At 56.7% G+C, this 13,866-nt stretch overlaps 5 protein-coding genes across 5 annotated transcripts; 3 read left to right on the top strand and 2 right to left on the bottom strand.

The window, feature by feature from the left end:
- Positions 1–537: 537 nt before the first annotated feature.
- B0T26DRAFT_608104 (major facilitator superfamily domain-containing protein) lies at positions 538–1,802 on the top strand (the record flags this gene model as incomplete). The annotated part of the gene is made up of 2 exons (XM_060435851.1): positions 538–1,230; positions 1,548–1,802. Coding segments are annotated over 2 exons (948 nt in total), but the record flags the coding sequence as incomplete, so codon positions are not given.
- A 1,216-nt stretch (positions 1,803–3,018) lies between these two features.
- On the top strand, positions 3,019–6,814 carry B0T26DRAFT_873970 (uncharacterized protein). The gene is made up of 3 exons (XM_060448020.1): positions 3,019–3,487; positions 3,621–5,886; positions 5,943–6,814. Exons 1-3 carry the CDS (start codon positions 3,173–3,175, stop codon positions 6,581–6,583), a joined length of 3,222 nt encoding a protein of 1,073 aa, XP_060295296.1. The 5' UTR covers positions 3,019–3,172; the 3' UTR covers positions 6,584–6,814.
- A 1,730-nt stretch (positions 6,815–8,544) lies between these two features.
- On the bottom strand, positions 8,545–9,877 carry B0T26DRAFT_678245 (aspartic peptidase domain-containing protein; the record flags this gene model as incomplete). The annotated part of the gene is made up of 2 exons (XM_060440200.1): positions 8,545–9,613; positions 9,672–9,877. 2 exons carry the CDS (start codon positions 9,875–9,877, stop codon positions 8,545–8,547), a joined length of 1,275 nt encoding a protein of 424 aa, XP_060295295.1.
- A 704-nt stretch (positions 9,878–10,581) lies between these two features.
- Positions 10,582–11,865, bottom strand: B0T26DRAFT_754022 (uncharacterized protein; the record flags this gene model as incomplete). The annotated part of the gene is made up of 2 exons (XM_060445778.1): positions 10,582–11,066; positions 11,121–11,865. The coding sequence occupies 2 exons, from the start codon at positions 11,863–11,865 to the stop codon at positions 10,582–10,584; spliced, it is 1,230 nt and encodes a 409-aa protein (XP_060295294.1).
- Positions 11,866–12,156: 291 nt separating this feature from the next.
- B0T26DRAFT_381644 (uncharacterized protein) lies at positions 12,157–13,118 on the top strand. Its single transcript, XM_060434704.1, has one exon. It carries the CDS (start codon positions 12,448–12,450, stop codon positions 12,979–12,981), a length of 534 nt encoding a protein of 177 aa, XP_060295293.1. The 5' UTR covers positions 12,157–12,447; the 3' UTR covers positions 12,982–13,118.
- The last annotated feature ends 748 nt before the right edge of the window (positions 13,119–13,866 follow it).

Raw genomic sequence — 13,866 nt, 5'->3', positions numbered from 1 at the left:
CACGTCACCGACCAAGGGGGTGAGGCAGACGGGTAGAGAGACGTTTGATTTGAGATTTTTGTATCCCAAGTATTCTCAGTTGTCTGTGGTCCCGTCCACCTCTGCGTTGGCCGTCCTTCTTCTTACTTTTGGTTTCAAGGAGGTAGCCGACTTCCGATCGGGGAGACAAATACCCCATCGCTGGGTAACTCACCCCAGGGGCACAGAGACATGTCTACCGACTCGGACACCAAGAAAGAGAAGACGGCCTATACGGATCCCGGCACTTCGGATGGCGACGGGCCTGACTCTGCACCGCACATCCTCCCGCCCCTGAGAGCAACAACACCCTTTTCCTCTCTATATCCCTCGACGGCTAACCTTGGCCCGTCGGTGCCGCATAGTCCCGTCCACTCAAGTCACTCGCAGCTTTCTTCCACAGTCCAGCTCACAACTGGCGGCGATGAGAAGGAGAAGGGCCATGTCGTCGTCATATCATCAACCCTAACCCACGATGACCTGCATCGCCTGTCCATCATCTCCGCCTCGGGGTCGCCGCCGCCAGAGGGCGGCCTGCAGGCCTGGCTGACCGTGCTGGGGTCGTTCTGCGTCACCACGGCGGTGTACGGCCTCAGCAACAGTGTCGGCGTGATCCAGCCCTTCTGGGCCAAGCATCAGCTGGCCGCCTTCTCCGTGCAGAACATCGCCTGGATCTCGGGCGCCAACAATTTCCTGTGCCTCTTCCTCGGCGTGCAGTTCGGGCCGTGGTTCGACCGCTTCGGCCCGCGCTGGCTGCTGCTTGCCGGCAGTGTTATCTACATTAGCGGCCTGCTGGGAATAGGGTTCCTGTCGCAGGACGCCAGCGCAGACGAAGGAGGGGTCCACGCGCCCGGCACCCTGTTCGGCCTGCTGATGCTGCTGTGGGGCGCTGTCATGGGCACCGGCGCTGCGCTGTGCTGCACCGTCGCACTGTCGGTGCTGGCCCACTGGTTCGACCGCCGCCGCGGGCTCGCGGCGGGCATCGTCTTTGTGGGCAGCAGTGTTGGCGGCATAGTGTTCCCGCTCGTGCTGCGCGCCACGCTCGAGCCCCTCGGCTGGGCCTGGAGCATGCGCATCCTCGCGCTCGTCGTCGCTGTGCTGCTGTGTCTCGGCAACCTGCTGATTCGTGGCCGTATAAAGGGGAAGAAGGGATCGGGTGCCGTCGACTTCCGGTGTTTTAGGGACTGGCGGTTTGTGTGGACGACGGTGGGAGTCTTCAGTCAGTACCCACCCACCACCCACTCTGTCATGATTACTGCCTTTGAAAGCCGGAGCGTGAGACCTGGCGGGAGTTGATGGTGATGCTGACACCTGCCACGGCCACAAGTGAACCAGTTCATTCTCATAGCCGGGCTGGGAATGGTCCCCACATGGGCCACGGCCCAGGGCTTCTCCAGCGACTCGACTTATGCCATCCTGGCTACCATGAGCGGGTGAGTTCCTCCCTCCTCTCCAGGGGTGAGATGTCCCATGAAAACAAAGCCAGGACGGATAGATAAGAGGGGCTGCGGGAGGTTTTGCAGCTGCAGACACGGCGGCTAACATGCTCCCTCGAATTGCTCAGGGGGTCGGGATTTGGCCGACTCACCGCGGGTGCCATCTCGGATCGGATAGGCCGGTTCAACACCATGATCCTGACCACCATCTTCTCCATCGTCACCACCTTTGGCGTCTGGCTTCTAGTAGAGACATATAGAATGTGGCTCTTCTACCTGTTCGCCGCCATGTTCGGCTTCGGTACCGGCTGCGTTATCAGCGTCGGCCCTATCTGTGTCGGACAGTAAGGCCACCTCTATACAGCTTGCGCACACAGCCTTTACTGACGCAGCGCCTCCAGGCTCACCAAGCCTAGCAAGTTCGGCCAGTTTTACGGAACAAGCTATAGCGTAGTCAGTTTCTCGTAAGTGCCCCTCGTTGATTTCCTTTGTCTCTACGGACTCAACCCAACACGGTGCGATGACGACTGTGAGCAAATCCAAGGAACCGCAGTTATGTTTGCTGACACCAGACTTTCCAGGGCCCTGCTTTGTATTCCCCTGAGCGCCGCCATTCTCGATGGCCTCGGGACCCGGGGATTCGTCCTCATCTTTGGCGGCGTGCTCTTGATCGCCTTGGCCGCCTTCACCATGGCCCGGTTCGCCATCCAGGAATACCACTGGAAGTGGAAAGAGGCCATCTAAGTGCGCTCGCTCTCGCTCTACGAGTTTGAATCGTGTGCAGCAGTAGAGTTGAGTCTCCCAATCGATGACTCATTTCACTGCTTCAAAATTGGGATTGGTTGGAGCATCGTTGTAAGGAAGCTTGTCTTCTCGCTTTTGGGCTCATCGACCGAGTATAGGCGGGGCTGTTTGAGTTGTTGCACTGGAGGCAAAGAATCAGCGAAAAGGATTCTCGGAAAATGGACTGAGGAAGTTTATGACGTGACGGTACTGACGGATGTAGAAAAAAGAACTGGGACTTGCCAAACGTGCTGGTCTGGCTTTCTACCTACCCATATTCCCTGTTATATTTCCGTATCCGATTCAGTCATGTCGCTGTGAAAGCTGCACTTCACTAGCGCAAAAAGTTCATATGATGATTATTGCAGAATACCTTTTTTTTGTCTGGTACCTATTTGGGTGTATCCGTATTCTTTCTAGACGATTCAGAATAATAAAAACCGAGAGATAGTAAAATGGAAGGTAAATGTATCTTGAGGCAAGCGCATCTTGAGGAGAACTCGAATTTCTAATTATGCTCAATTTTTGTGTCTATATGGCTTCCATTTGCAAGCAACGTGAAGTGGCCGCACGTCAAAAGCCATGTGCGCAATACTTCCTGGTGAGGTCCACTTGCAGCTGAAACCCCTGACTTGCGTCTGCCCCACGCTGTGGAGAGCCTGGCCCGGAGAAAAGCTCTTGCCTGAGCCGGCACTAGTCTCAATACAGCCTAGCGGCGACCTTGCTTTGATCTCCAACTGGCCATGCTTGAGCTTGCCGTCGCCTTGCCTCAAAAAGACATCGACTCGACTGCCTGAGCAGGCTTTCTTTGTCTGCATTTCTCCTCCCACAAAAACCAGCACAGGCCATCCTCTTTGCATGCATCGCAATCGCCTCTCCTGACTGCGGTTTTCATTTCGCATCCTCTGAAATATCCACCGATTGTGTCAGCAGGAATGGCGTCAAGCACCACTTACGGCGGCGACTCGGAGTCGGACGAGGAAACCTTCAATCCTGCGCCTGCCGACATGTCCGACGACGAGGGTGGCGCTGCTAGCAGCCCCGTCCGCAAGGCAGTCGCGCGCACTAGCAGCCCGGCCGCCGACGATGACGACGATGGTGACGATGACGACGAAGACGGCCCTCCCCCCCCTAAACACGCGACGAAGCGACCGCGTCCCGTCCCCGTGAACGAGGCTGTCGAAGATGAAGATGAAGACGAAGAGGAGGAGGAAGAGGAAGATGACGAGGATGAAGATGACGTGCAAGGAGTAAGCCTGCTTTAAATCCCAGCTTCACATGTCCGCCAAAGCCTCGCGTTCATTTGAACGCGATGCGATTGACGGCCATTTCTATGCTCAACCCCCGCTGCCGCCATGCCTTAAAACTAACGCGATTGCGCAGGGCCACCGCCGTAAACGCCGCCGAGACCGCCATGCTGCTTTCTTCGATATCGAGGCCGAGGTCGACGACGAAGACGAGGGCGAAGACGAGGAGAAAGACGGCGAAGAGATTGAGGGCTTCATTGACAATGCCCATCCCGATGACATTGCCGACGGCGGTCGCCTGAACGATGATAGAAGACACCGCGAGCTCGATCGCCGGCGTGAGATGGAGGCCAGTCTTGATGCCGAAAAGCAAGCCGAGATCCTCCGGGAGCGCTACGGCAAACGCGCCCCTGTGAGAGGCTATGGCGACATGGCCGTAGTGCCCAAGCGCCTGCTACTCCCTAGTGTGGAGGACCCCGGAATCTGGGCAGTCAGGTGCAAGGAAGGCAAGGAGCGCGAAGTTGTCTTCTCCATCATGCGCCGTGTCGAGGAGAGACTCGGCACAAAGGACGAAGTCCCCGTCATCTCTGCCTTTGAGCGCGGAGGCGTAACCTCGGTCATGAAAGGCTACATCTACATCGAGGCGCAGCGGCAAAACGACATCATGATTGCCCTCGACGGCGTTCTCAACGTCTATCCGAGAACAAAGATGATTCTTGTCGAGATCAAGGAAATGCCCGACCTCCTGCGTGTCATCAAGACCCCGAACCTGGAGCCTGGGGCCTGGGTGCGCCTCAAGAAGCCCGCGAAGCACGCCGGCGATCTTGCCCAGGTCCTCGATGTGACGGAGAACGGGCTGGAGGCCCGCGTTAAGTTCATCCCCCGACTGGATTACGGCGTCCGCGACGAGTCGATCAACCAAGCTGCAAAGCGCAAGCGACCCGGCATGCCTGGTCCTCGTCCGCCTCAGCGGCTCTTCAGCGAGGCGGAGGCAAGAAAGAGACACCCACGCTTCGTGCAAGGCAATCCCTCCACCAACACCTGGACGTACATGAACGAGGATTTCGAGAACGGCTTCCAGGTCAAGGACATCAAGATCCAGCAGCTCGACGTGAAGAATGTGAACCCTACACTGGAAGAGGTCACCAAGTTTGCTAGCGGTGCCGAGGATGGCACAGAAAATCTCGACCTCAAGGCTCTGGCTTCCACTTTGAAGGACAGCAACTTCAACGTCGCCTATGTGCCGGGCGATGTTATCGAGGTCTACGAGGGCGAGCAACGTGGAGTCATCGGCAAGGCAACCAATGTCCAAGGCGATATCGTGACTCTCCAAGTCACCGAAGGAGACCTAGTTGGCCAGACGATCGAGGTGCCTAACAAAGGTCTTCGCAAGCGCTTCAGGCCTGGTGATCACGTCAAGGTCATTGGCGGGAGCCGGTACCGAGACGAAGTTGGCATGGTCGTCAACATCGTCGACGACCGTGTGACGCTCTTGACCGACCAAACAAACAACGAGATCACAGTATTCAGCAAGGACTTGCGCGAGGCCGACGACATTGGTGGCCAGGGCTCTCTAGGCCAATACGAGCTTCTCGACCTCGTCCAGCTGGATCCCACTACCGTGGGCTGCATTGTCAAAGTTGACCGAGAATCGGTTGTGGTCATGGACCAGAATGGCGAGAACAGGCAGGTGAATCCGTCCCAGATTACCAACAAGCTTCCCAAGAGGAAGACAGCCGTGGCGGCCGACCGAACTGGGTCAGAAATCCGACTCGACGATGTTGTTCGAGAGTATGGCGGGCAGCAGCGACAAGGCAAGATCATCCACATACACCGGTCATTCATCTTCCTCCACAGCACCGCGACCAACGAAAACGCTGGCGTGTTTGTCACTCGGGCCAGCAATGTCAACACGGTTGCTGCAAAGGGTGGCCGTATCAATAACTTGTCGGGCGGCCCCGACTTGTCATCCATGAATCCAGCTTTGAAGCGGAACCCTACCGGAAATAACATGCCGGTGCCCAAGACCTTTGGACCCGACCGCGCCATTAACCAGACGGTGACCATTCGCAGAGGTGGCTACAAGGGTCTGTTGGGAATTGTCAAGGATACGACAGACACGCATGCTCGTGTCGAGCTTCACACCAAGGGCAAGATCATCACGGTGCCCAAGGTAGATCTATCCTTCAGAGACAAGGTCACCGGGCGCCCCATTGACATCAACGGCCGTGGCCGTGGAGGGTTCTCGGGATCTGGCGGACGAGGCGGATTTGGCGGCGGCGGTGGAGGCGGCGGCGGAGGCGGCGGCGGAGGCGGTGGCGGAGGCGGGGACTGGGCAGGCGGAAGCAGGACACCCATGGCATCAGGAGGCCCTGAAAGAACACCAGCATGGGGTGCCAAGCGTGAGTTATCTGCACTACTAGACATCGAGAGAACATGTGCTAACATTTGTCTTCAGCAACGTCTACTGCGCGCACCCCGGCTTGGGGACGTGGACCCGAAGTGTCTGGTTCTCGGACGCCAGCCTGGGGCGAAGGCTCTCGCACTGTCAACCCGTACGATGGCAACCGTACTGCCTATGGAGGCGCGACTTCTTATGGCGGTGCGACCGCTTATGGCGGCGGATCTCGGACACCAGCCTGGTCATCTGGAGCCAAGACCCCAGCTCTAGACGGGTTTGGCCATGGTTCCAAGACGCCGGCCTATGGTGGAGTCGACACCTGGGGTGGCAAAACACCCGCCTACGGAGTCTCGGCTCCAACTCCGGGTGCCAGCGGCGATTCCTGGGGCTACACTCCTGGCCACAGTGGGTCCGCGCATCCTTACGACGCCCCAACCCCCGGCGTCGGACTCGGTGCGCCGACGCCGGCTCTCAACGCCCCAACCCCCGGTCCGTACTCGGCACCGACGCCTGGCGCGGTCAGTGCCCCGACGCCTGGCGCCTGGCAAGGTGGTTGGGGTGCGGAATCGGCGCCCACACCTGCAGCTGGCGCACCAACGCCGGCTGCGAGCGGGTACTATGGCGCGCCGACCCCCGCCGCATATGGTGCCCCTGAGACACCGGCGGCGAGCGGGCCTCGGTATACTGATGACGATTGAGATTGAGACGGGGTCATGTTGAGCGGATGGAATGGTCTTGGTCTGTCTGGCGTTTGGGGTTAGCTGTTGGAGGTTAGGATTGCGACAACAGCAGTGCAGCAGTCGTCTTATCGGTCTTGGGTTTATGGCGTCTGCAGTGCAAAGGGGCAAAATATAGCATATTTCGGTAGAGAAGGGTCTGTCGCATGTAATTTAGGTAGACACTAAATCCCATGACAATTTTTTGTTATGCTTGTCAGTGTCCACTAGTGAAACGAATAGCGTTTGTTTTGGCCCGGGTCTCCAATATTGGGCTGTCGGCTCGTCGACGCTCTGCTTTTGCCGGCAAAACCGTCTTGTCCCGTCGTGCTGTCACCAGCCCACCCTAAGATTAACTTTGGTACAGTACATCACCTTTCCTCCTAGCCTAGCTCGGCTATATTCTTTTATTTGTCTGCCCAATGAGGCTCTGCTAAAGGAGGGACTTCCATAGGTTTATCAAAAAAGTGAAGTAGCTCATACCCATCACGACGTACACATTAAAAGGTTAACACCGGCATTTGCCGCGGTACAGCAAAAGGTCAAACAATTGAAAGACACCGACAGAGTCATACCGGCCGACTTACGAACCTTACCACCGCCTAGCTCGGCTATCTAACTGGTTAGCGATACTTCCCAAAGTTGTGGATAGTAGGAGGAAGAGCTGCCTTCCCGAGAAAGAAATAACCAGGAGAAGAGCTCTGATAAGTAATTAGGGAACACAGGATCAAAGCAAGCTCCCCGAGAACTCCAAGCGCGGCGTATTCAACAACAACTACTTGGGGAGCCCCTTTTTTCGACATCAGAAGAGCGGTCCCTGATTAGCCTGTAGGTTCCTATTGAGTCCTACGGGAGGGTGCCGTCAAGATCGCCTCAACTATTACCTTACCGGCAGGGAGTCCCGATCCCAAGCTCGTCTCTTTTAAAGCCGAGAGTTCAGGGAATTATTATAATTTCCGTTCGCCGTAGACAAGTCGTCAAGCATCCTCGTGATATACCGTCCCTTTTGGCCCCTTTGGGGTGACACACCACCAGCCGCTGGCGGGGTGATTCATCTTTCACATGTTTTATTCTCTTACGTCTTCCGCTATCTCATGCCTTGTCCTCACTAATATGTCGCTAACTAGTCAACTAGATCAGCAAATGTGCGTCGTGCGAGTAAGTAAGTACCGCGCGATCCTGGATTTCCCAACAGGTTAACAGCTAATTTTGGTTGAATTTGTCAGTCTTTCTGTTGCAAGTTACTTTAGTGTGGAAAGTGAAATAAAGTGAAACTTATGGTTAGTAGTACCTTAAACCTTGGTAGTAAACAGCTGAGGCACGCTGGACGGAATCCGCATGGATGTAAATGCACAAGGGGCGGGTGTTTGGGTCTTGGCTACGTTTGATTCTCTGTGGCGAACTTTGTAACAAGCTTTGGGTTGAATTCAGCTCAACGCGTTGAAGAACAGGCTGAAAGAACTTGGGCGAGTACGATAATTATCTGAAATGTTATATGAAGCGCTCGGGGATCAAAGCATAATTAACTGAAGAAACCTGAACTTAACTAAAAATGAGTGAGAGAGGGATCTCGAGATGTGAAATCCGAGTTCTAGGGCAAATTCCGAGGATTTGAGTCGCGCACAAATCTCGTCTCTGGCTTCCCGAGAGCCCTAGCCTGTAATAGAGAGGCAGGTTCCTCTTATTCATACAAGCAGTAATCAGCTGGTCGCCAGACTTCTGCGTTGACTAACAGTCTCATGGTCAGTTTTTCCCACCGCAGGCAGCAAAAGTCACCAAACACAACTGAGGACGATGCATGGGAATAAGTAATGATTTTATATATCTTGCATTTACTCGTCTCCCGCACATACAAGCATTGCCAACCCATCGGCAACGTCGGGCCGATTCCCTTGGTTGCGTATGAACTCGCTCTCCATCTACATCCCTCTCAAGGGCCTGTGTCACTGGGGCGACTCTCCCTTCCCACCCCCACAGTGGTCACTGGGCTGGAGAGCGGGTTCCGAAAAGCCCATCACCATCCGTTCCGCGTCCCACACGGTGTAGTACGACTTGAGAAGCGGGCTGCCAAACACCCAAGCCGGCAGTTGGTGGAGCGGATCCCGCGCCGGCCCCGCTGGCGGGTGGAGATAGAGAGCCTGGCACACGCCGGGCTGCCCAGGGTACTCGCCGAGATTGAAGAAGCGCGCTGGGACCGTCAGGTTGGCCGCGAGTCCGTCTCTGCCCACCTCGAAGGTAACCTCTTTTGCGACTCGGTCCAGGGTTTCGCACCCACAACCCCAAGACCCCAGCGCGTCGAGTGGCTGGATCTCCTCTGAGATTTGCGCATACAGGTCTTCTGCTGTCTGTCGGTCCGGCACCAGAATGAAGGCCGTTCCGGTATCAAGGAGACTAACCCCCGGGTTGAGCGGCTGACTACGATTGGTTGACTTAAGTTCGTCCACACCCACGTAGACGGAGCGAACGTCAATAACCCAGCCTTCACGGAGTATCGAGAGTTCGGGATTGAGTGGAACCGTGTTTGTGTCGTTTTGGTATCTTGCCGGGTCAGTGCCCCCAATCGTGATCACACTGCCGGTCCTTTCGCCAGGGAGGTATGAGATGCCAAACTCTGAGCTCGACAGGTTATTAGAGTTGACAAGACGCCAGTAAGGCGTCTCGTAACTGTCTTCGCCATCCCATGTCGACGTCTTTGCCGGGCCCAGGCCAACTATTCCATCTGCAGGCTGGCCCGCCAGTCCGCCCCCATACTCGCAGAGGAGGAACTGCTGGTTCAACGAATGGAGGCCACCGACAGATACTGTATCCGTGACAACGGAACAATTGGCACCCTGTGGCTCGACGAGGGGGATGGTGTCGCTTCCAGTCCCAAACTGAGGCGTAACGTGAACCCCTGGCTGGCTTGAGAAGGTGCTGGACTTGCTAGAGTCGAACAGGTTGTGGGGTCCGCAGGTAGTGCAGTTGCTCCGGGGAAGCAGCAAGGCAGAAGAGCCGGTGTCAAAGATGACATTGCTTCATTGCAAGGTTAGCCACGGTTTTGTCAGGTTCCAGGGAGTATTGCACTGCTTACAATTTCTGCGGCGGCGTACCAACAGTGATTGTACCCTGCCACTGCAAATCTGTCTTGCCCCTGATCCAGTTCGTCAATTCCACTTCAACAGCCTCGGCGCTTCTGCGGACGCTTGGGGTCTCGGTATTAGAGGTGGGACCACCCCGGATCAAGGCTGCTGCCAGGGCGATGGAAGCATGAAATGCCAGTGAAGTTAAGTTCTTCATGGCGGAGAGGGACGAAGATGGCTAAGGGAGGTTCGGTAGTTGTGACGTTCTTCGGATCTTGAAAGTCTTCAAATAGAATGGGCAGCGGTCTCATCCGAGCGTTTGAAGCTGCTGCAGGGCGTTTCATTTGGTGTGAAGAAGGAATTTATTCCAAGAAAACCAACAAATATTTGTAGGAACACGTCGTGCGCGAAAGCCTTGGAGGGAAGAATGTCTCGACGAAGCTTGCGATAGCCATTGTTCAGCTATTCCAAGGTGGGTTCTCATTGGCCACAAGCTTCGGAATCAGATCTCGGTGTGTTTCGGCCAACAATATCTGGACTCAGGAGAACAATACTAAGGCGCCAGAGATAGCCCCACTTTTTGGAAATGGCTGCACCAGCTTTCCACCCGCACATGTAGAATGCATTTTCCGCTGCTTAGTATTGTTCTGCACGTAGACGGGCTGCTGCACCTATTGGGGCCGGTCGAATGTCGCCTTGAGTATTGAGATTGCTTGTCCCTCAAAATTCCCTGCAGCCACTGCTGTAGTCCAGGCCGCGAATTGTGGCAGGGTCAGGTGGTATTATTTCCGCACCCATCAATCGGGTCGCGCTGGTTGCACGACCCGGCTAACTACTCCAGGTCGACGCTTCAGCGACCAAAGCCTGTCCCTCGACCGATCTTGCGGCATGCCACGTTGGTAGTCGTACAGATCCGCTGGTTCAGCGGAGCTGGCTTGGTGTCCGCGGGGCCCTCCTGCTCTGGGGTGGTTGCCAGATGTGAAGTTCCTCGCCCGTGTGGTTCCACGCAGGCAAAACGCCTGACTCATGACGCGAGGATTGCATGCGGACCGGCACTGTCGTACCTGGAAGTTCCGCCAGAGTAGAAGCCCGCATTGGGACCGTCTCGCCACCAGACAGCTCGGCGAGATTGGGGCTGTTCTCGAGTTCGGCCAGCGGCTGAGGTGCTACACCGCTGCTAGGGACTTGGGACGTATCATGGCTGTGGCTGTGGGTATTATATGGACGATACTTTACAGCAGAGACTTCTTCTCTCGTTGTGCCGCTCTTGTAGCTGAGCGGGGGGGATGCAAGGCCGTCGGGGGAGTAGTGGTAGGGGGAGTTGGCGAACTGATTAGGCGGCGGCGGCGGCGGCGATGTGGGTAGAGGACCATGGCTGGAGGGACTGAACATGGGCACATGTGATGCTGGGAGCATTTGTCAGGCCTCGTACTGTGTTGTAGGATGGAAGAGGGACTTACGTGGGCGCGAATGGGGGGCTTGGACCTGGGTAGGCTCATCCCCGCTACCTCGATCCGACACGGGACCAAAAGAAAGCCTGTGGGACCTTTTCGAGCTGGGCTTCCCGCGGTGCCTTTTTTGGTGCCACTTGTACATGACAAATGCGGCCAGCGCGATGACGGCAAGGGCGCCGGCAATCGCAATGCCGGCAATCGCCCCGTCAGGCAAGCCTTTGGCCTCCTCAGCGGCAGCATCATTGCCTCCAGCAGCGTCCCTTGTGGCCTTATTTGCAGGGATGACATGGGATGGCGTGGGACTCGTTGGCGTCGTGGTTGGCTTGCTCGACGACGTTGACGAGCTCGCCGTGTTGGTCGCTGACTTGGACAAAAAGGGGCTCCGAGCGCCAGCATCCGAATTGAGTTTTGCTGCCGCCAGGTTGCCTGACGGGCATGAACCCGACGAGCAAGGGTTGGCAGTACAGCATCCGAGGAACGGGGGGGCGGTCAGGGCGCACGTGTACCATAGAGCGGCAGGGTCGCTACCGCTGCCGCTGCCAGCACCCGAGCTACCGCATTCCTGGGGTGGGATGTCGTAGTAGAGCTCGGCTGGAAAGGAGGCCGGCCGGAGGTTGGCGACGGGGCAGCGTCCGGAGCCATCCCGGCACGGGTCGCTGGTACAGCAGCCCAAAAACTCGGTCGCATTGTTTTGGCACGTGTAGAATGCACCGCCACTGGGACAAGTGATTCCAAGCGGGTTGGCTGCCATTGCGCACTGCTGGTGGTGGCTACCGCGAATCTCCCGGCCTGGTCGACGGTGCAGTGCTCGGAGTGAAAACTGGACGAAACCTGCGTGCTCGGTGCGGGAGAGGGCGGATGGTAGAAGGCAGGGTTTAGATGGAAGTAAGGCAGATACGTGGACAGTGGGCGTAGTTCCCTTGGCTACCGATTTGCAGATCCAAACTCTGCCGGCAACATTGGTCTTCGTTTGCTTGTTGAGAGAGAGCCGGAGAGATCGGGGTGCTCAGTGCCGGACTGGCAGCATCAACGAGAACGAGACTGGAGGCCGAGACGAGAACCGCAAGCCACAACTCGCAAAGAATCGCAATCGCAATCGCAATCGCAGTCGCAAAGCTCAAACGCAGACGCAGACGCAAACCGAAAGAAGCCGAAAACCGGAAAATGCAAAACTTGGAAATGGGGACGGCCGTTGGGCCATGATTACGGGTTTTGCAACGGCGGCGGCACAAGCTACCTTTTCCTTTTTCCTCTCTTTTTCCTCTGTCCTCTCTCTTGGGTAGGTCCTTCGCTTCCGGGCGCTTCGGGCGTCTGTTGCCGCCGCCTGCACCACATGTTACATCCATGGGCGTTGGTTGCTGCTCTGCCACCGAGGCTCAAGGCTGCTGAGCCTCATCCCAGTTGCCCCAGGAGCGGATGGGGGCGGACGGCGGGCCGATTTAAAAGGCGCTGGGCCCGTCTAGACACCAACGATGCTGACGGGCCCCGCTTGCCTTGGTGGGCAGACAGTGAGCTCTCGGTTTCCGCGGGGCTCTTGCGCGTATTCCATGCCGGATTTCCATTCAGGTCCCAGGGTTTTGCGGCGCGAGCCTGCAGGTTTTTGGTTCTTGGACCCCAGAGGAAGTACGTAATGTGTGGAATGGATGGATCGATGGCTGCGTTGCCTTGCGATGGCGGCGTGTACGACATGTACTGTCTGTATGTGCGGGCCATACGGATATGCCAGGGCCGACCGATCCAGATGCATGGCGCGGCTGCAAGCTGCAAGCTGCCAGATGGGACGCACCAAGGTTCCGCATCTCTACTGGCTGTACCTGCACCGTACGTCCTGTGTGTGCATACCTACATATACACTGCCTCCCTTTGACCCACCACAGAGAGATATTGGAGGTTCAGTGTCGACGGCTAGGTAACTGGATGGAAGAGCGCCGCCTCGCTCTCGAGGGGAGACTCGGACGAGACGCTGTTGGGAAGGAAATGACCAGAGCCACCGATACTGCTGGAATGGAAGCCGAATGGAAGCCGAATGCTCCCACTAACTGCGTTACGTCAACGGCGAGCGAGGGATTCCCAACGACCTACCTTGGATAGAAGCGACAGAGCACCGGCGGGCTTTTCTGTCCTGTTGCGGCAAAGCCGATTCAGGGCAATCCAGCGCAGCGCCGTTGGCGTTGGAGCGAGGGATCAAATAAAGCTGCAGCTCGACGGCGCTGGTCGACATGACGGCCACCCGAAATAAAACGCCGACTCCACCAGATTGCCGACTTCTCCCAACTGGGCAGGCGCTGAGTGCAAGTGGGGTCTAGGCAGCCAAATTCCGCTTCAGTTCTCCGTTCCGGGCAGCCCCCCCTGCAAGTGCCGAAGTGATTGAGGTCGGCTGATTGGTCATTCATTGCCTCTCCCGAACCGAAGACCGGGAATAGGCCTGGATTTTAGGGAGCTGAGCTTGAATTCCGCGCAACTTCACTGAGCGATGTGCACACCTTGGGTACAGTACGTACTGATTCGTGAGACGCCTCGGGACTCCATTCATCCATGTGAGCATGTTGACGTGGGTAACTGGACACAGACATCTGTTGGTGCTTCAGTTGGACGGTCGACCATTGGCATTGCACATCGCAAAAGTACCCGTCGCCTTTAATGCCCACCCATGCATGCAGTCCATCCGAGAGAGGCGAGATGGCGAATACTCCCACTCGAGAGGTCACGTGCTGATCCAAAGGCCCTTCTGTTGTGTTAGTCACACAGACTC

Source organism: Lasiosphaeria miniovina, assembly GCF_030549165.1.
Source record: "Lasiosphaeria miniovina strain SMH2392-1A chromosome Unknown B0T26scaffold_5, whole genome shotgun sequence".
NCBI lineage: Eukaryota > Fungi > Ascomycota > Sordariomycetes > Sordariales > Lasiosphaeriaceae > Lasiosphaeria > Lasiosphaeria miniovina.
The sequence above is the reverse complement of the archived record's forward strand: the minus strand, read 5'-3'. Positions and strand labels throughout refer to the sequence as shown.

Bases quoted from the DNA above. Each gene is read 5' to 3' on its own strand.
- B0T26DRAFT_873970 (XM_060448020.1), top strand. From the start codon at position 3,173: ATGGCGTCAAGCACCACTTACGGCGGCGACTCGGAGTCGGACGAGGAA. The intron at 3,488-3,620 runs GTAAGCCTGCTT...GCGATTGCGCAG, and splicing joins ATGAAGATGACGTGCAAGGA to GGCCACCGCCGTAAACGCCG. The intron at 5,887-5,942 runs GTGAGTTATCTG...ATTTGTCTTCAG, and splicing joins ACCAGCATGGGGTGCCAAGC to CAACGTCTACTGCGCGCACC.
- B0T26DRAFT_381644 (XM_060434704.1), top strand. From the start codon at position 12,448: ATGTTACATCCATGGGCGTTGGTTGCTGCTCTGCCACCGAGGCTCAAG.